Source organism: Etheostoma cragini, chromosome 4 (genome assembly GCF_013103735.1).
Source record: "Etheostoma cragini isolate CJK2018 chromosome 4, CSU_Ecrag_1.0, whole genome shotgun sequence".
NCBI classification, from domain to species: domain Eukaryota; kingdom Metazoa; phylum Chordata; class Actinopteri; order Perciformes; family Percidae; genus Etheostoma; species Etheostoma cragini.
The window spans coordinates 405,369-408,953 of NC_048410.1; the positions used below are offsets into that span (position 1 = coordinate 405,369).

The window sequence follows — 3,585 nt, forward strand, 5'->3', positions numbered from 1 at the left end:
TTCACCTTCAGATCAAACTAACAACTTCCTCTGAGTGAGTTCAGCTGCAGGAGAGAAAAGTGGAGAACTACAACCCTGATTCTCCACACTCTGAAGGTGAGTTGGACTAAAGACACGACTCAAAGTGAAAGTAAATTTCAGGGAAGTGAGTAGAGGAGGGAGGGGAGCCATGACTGACTGTTCTTTCTGTCTGCTGTGTTTTCAGCTTCACTCTGAGACCAAATGGCTTCCAGATCAGAGGAGGATCTCTGCTGTCCGGTCTGTCACGATGTCTTTAGGGATCCTGTTCTCCTGTCATGTAGCCACAGCTTCTGTAAAGACTGTCTGCAGAGCTCGTGGACAGAGAGACCAACACAGGAGTGTCCAGTCTGTGAGAGAAGATCTTCAAAGGCTGAACCACCTTGTAACCTGGTGTTGAAGAACCTGTGTGAGGCCTTCTTACTGGAGAGAGATCAGAGAGCTTCAGAGGCTCTCTGCAGTCTGCACTCTGAGAAACTCAAACTCTTCTGTCTGGACCATCAGCAGCCGTTGTGTGTCGTCTGTCTGCATTCAGAAACACACTCCAACCACAGAATCAGACCCGTCGATGAAGCTGCACGACAACACAGGAAGGAGCTTCAGGAAACTCTGGAGCCCTTAAAGAAGAAGTTAAAGGGTTTTGAACAAGTTAAAGTGAAGTTTGATCAGACAGCAGGACACATAAAGGTCCAGGCCCGATGCACAGAGACGCAGATTAAGGAGCAGTTTAAGAAGCTTCACCAGTTCCTGGAAGAGGAAGAGGAGGCCAGGCTGGCTGCACTGAGGGAGGAAGAGGAGAAGAAGAGTCAGAGGATGAAGGAGAAGATGGAGGCTCTGAGCAGAGAGATAGCAGCTCTTTCAGACTCCGTCAGAGCCACAGAGGAGCAGCTGAGAGCTGAAGACGTCTCATTCCTGATCAACTACAAGGCTGCAGTGGGAAGAGTCCAGCAGCGCCCCCTGCTGGAGGATCCACAGCTGCTCTCAGGAGCTCTGCTAGATGAGGCCCAACACCTGGGCAACCTGGGCTTCAACATCTGGACCAAGATGAAGGACATGGTCTCCTACACTCCTGTGATTCTGGATCCAAACACTGCTTATCCAGAACTCATCCTGTCTGAAGACCTAACCAGTGTGAGAGGAGGAGAGGAACAGCAGCTTCCTAATAATCCAGAGAGGTTTGATGAATACCCCTCTGTCCTGGGCTCTGAGGGCTTTAACTCAGGGACTCACAGCTGGGATGTCGAGGTTGGAGACAGTACATACTGGTCACTGGGTGTGGTAGCAGAGTCTGTTCAGAGGAAGGGAGACAAACTGTCTGGATTATGGAGAATAGGGTTCTATCAAGGTAAATACTCAGCACGGTTTTTACCAGGTCCAGCCACTGGTCTCATAGTGCAGAAGAAGCTCCAGAGGATCAGAGTGACTCTGGACTGGAACAGAGGAAAGCTGTCGTTCATTGATGCTGATGCTAACACACACATACACACCTTCACACACACTTTCACTGAGAAGATGTTTCCATTCATTTACACTTGGGATAACGTCCCACTGAAGATATCACCAGTGAAGGTGTGACAGTGGAGCAGAATAGTTAGAGATAAAGAGGATCGGGGGCGGCTGTGGCTCAGTGGTAGAGCGGTCTGCCAATCGGAAGGTGGTTCGATCCCTCTCCCTGCAGTCCCATGTTGAAGTTGCCCGCGATGCCCCATCGCAGTGTAAATGTGTGTGAGTGGTGAATGGTTCCTGTACTATGTAGAAGAGCTTTGAGTAGTCGTTAAGACTAGAAAAACACGATATAAATACAGAGAATTTACATTTACATCATTATATTCATGATGTTTATTTCTTAAAGGGAAAAGTTTCTGAATTTAAATTCTCAATGTGCCCCTGTCCTCCTTCTGTCTCTCGGGTTAGGGGTTTTATAACATTACATTAATTTAGCTTAAACTTTTATCCAAGCGACTAACAATTAAAACCTAAGAGAATCCTGCATGAACGTTACCTTGATCAAATATGCTGAACTGCTTCATGTGCTGCATTTAGAGGCAATAATATATATGTTTTTTCATTTTAAATTGTTTTTGATGATTTATTATTTGTCTTTTGTTTGTTGAGCCATGATGGCCAGCAAGTACTTTGTTGAAGCTGATCTTAATATAAAAAAATATATACATCTTTTTTTAAAACAGCATGTTTATCAGAATGGTTGGTTATTTGCAGAGATGGCAAAAGTACTCACTTCTCGTACTTAAGTAAAAGTACAGATTCTTGTTTTAAAAAATACTCTGGTCAAAGTAGAAGTACTGATTTAACTTATTTACTCAAGTTAAAGGAACAAAGTACAGGCTTGGAAATGTACTTAAAGTGTAAAAGTAATAATAGCCTTTTGAATGGCGCCCGTATAGCTCAGTTCGTAGAGCCGGGGCCCATATATAGAGGTTTAGTCATTGACACACTGGGCCCTGGTTTGATTCCGACCTGCAGTTCTTTGCTGCATGTCATTTCCCTTGGGGGGGGGAGGGGCTCTCTGCTCTTTCATGTCTTCAGCTGTCCTATCAAAAAAGATAAAAATGCCTAAAAATATTAAAGTAGCCATGCAAATGACAACCATTTTTTATGCTTTTTTTATGCCGTTGCCTACATTTTAAATGATTGTCTGCCAACAGGCCTAAAACATCCCATAATATGATGACTGGGACAGAGACTGGGACTCCAGGTTAATATGATCCTGACTGAGCAGCGAGATATGAATTCAGTTGTGATTCTGTGAGAATTCACAGATCCAGTTCCTCTTTGTTAATCTTCCCCTTCACATTTAAAGGACTCTACATGTCCTACATGCCCCCCTCCCCGCACCCCATCATCAGCACCCAGAGGAGCCGGTTCAGGGGAAGACTGCTCCTTCCCAAGGGTCGGACCACCAGACTCAGGGACTCTTTTGTATACTGTCTCCCCATAGTATCTCCTGAATACTTTGTCTTTGTTTATTTGACGAATGTTCTTATTGTTATTATCATTATTGTTATTTTGTTGTCTTTTTTATCTCTTTTTTTTTTCTTGCTAAAACTGTTGCTGGAATTTTCAATTTCCTGGCGGGAGTCATCCCAAAAGGATCAATAAAGAGAGGTCTAAGTCTGAGTCTGAGTCTATCTATGTGTGTTGGCTTCTGGAAAAAGAAAATAAAAGATAAAATATGAATTACTAAACAGACATTAACTAAGTTCCCCATACTTTAGAGTTACAACTATGGCAGCAGCGTATTGAAATGAACTGACAGGGGGGGGGGGGGAGCTGTAGCTCACTCAGTTGGTGCGCTCGCCCCCCCCATGTGGGCTGAGTCCTGCAGAGGTCCGGGTTTGAATCTGGTCTGCAGCCCTTTGCTGAGTGTCATCCCCCATCTCTCTCTCCCTTTCACGTCTATATCTCAAGTATCTCTAATAAAAGAAAATAAATAAATAAATAATAATAAACATCTTTAATAGATGTTCCCCTCTCCGGGGAACCATCACCTTATTGTGGTGGAGAGGTTTGTGTGTCCCTATGAACCTGAGGGCTGTGTTGTCTGGA

The 3,585-nt window shown here is 44.4% G+C and overlaps 3 protein-coding genes across 4 annotated transcripts in view; 2 read left to right on the plus strand and 1 right to left on the minus strand.

Annotated features, from left to right (window-relative positions):
• The window catches only part of LOC117943098 (nuclear factor 7, brain-like), a 5,216-nt gene extending 3,584 nt beyond the window's left edge, over positions 1–1,632 (plus strand). The window contains exons 1-2 of one of the 2 annotated variants that reach the window (XM_034869019.1): positions 18–96; positions 206–1,632. In XM_034869019.1, the coding sequence (XP_034724910.1) occupies positions 223–1,593 (1,371 nt within the window). In that variant the 5' untranslated portion in view covers positions 18–96; positions 206–222 and the 3' untranslated portion in view covers positions 1,594–1,632. Of the gene's footprint in view, positions 1–17; positions 97–205 lie in introns of those variants that run through there. The other variant, XM_034869017.1, reaches the window with a different exon arrangement.
• Positions 1–3,585, minus strand: part of LOC117943104 — a 139,018-nt gene that overhangs the window by 107,894 nt on the left and 27,539 nt on the right. The gene's annotated exons all lie outside the window — the stretch shown is intronic.
• Positions 2,848–3,585, plus strand: part of LOC117943366 (nuclear factor 7, brain-like) — a 2,922-nt gene continuing 2,184 nt past the window's right edge. The window contains exon 1 of the mRNA XM_034869449.1: positions 2,848–2,958. Coding sequence (XP_034725340.1) covers positions 2,848–2,958 — 111 coding nt within the window. The remainder of the gene's footprint in view (positions 2,959–3,585) is intronic.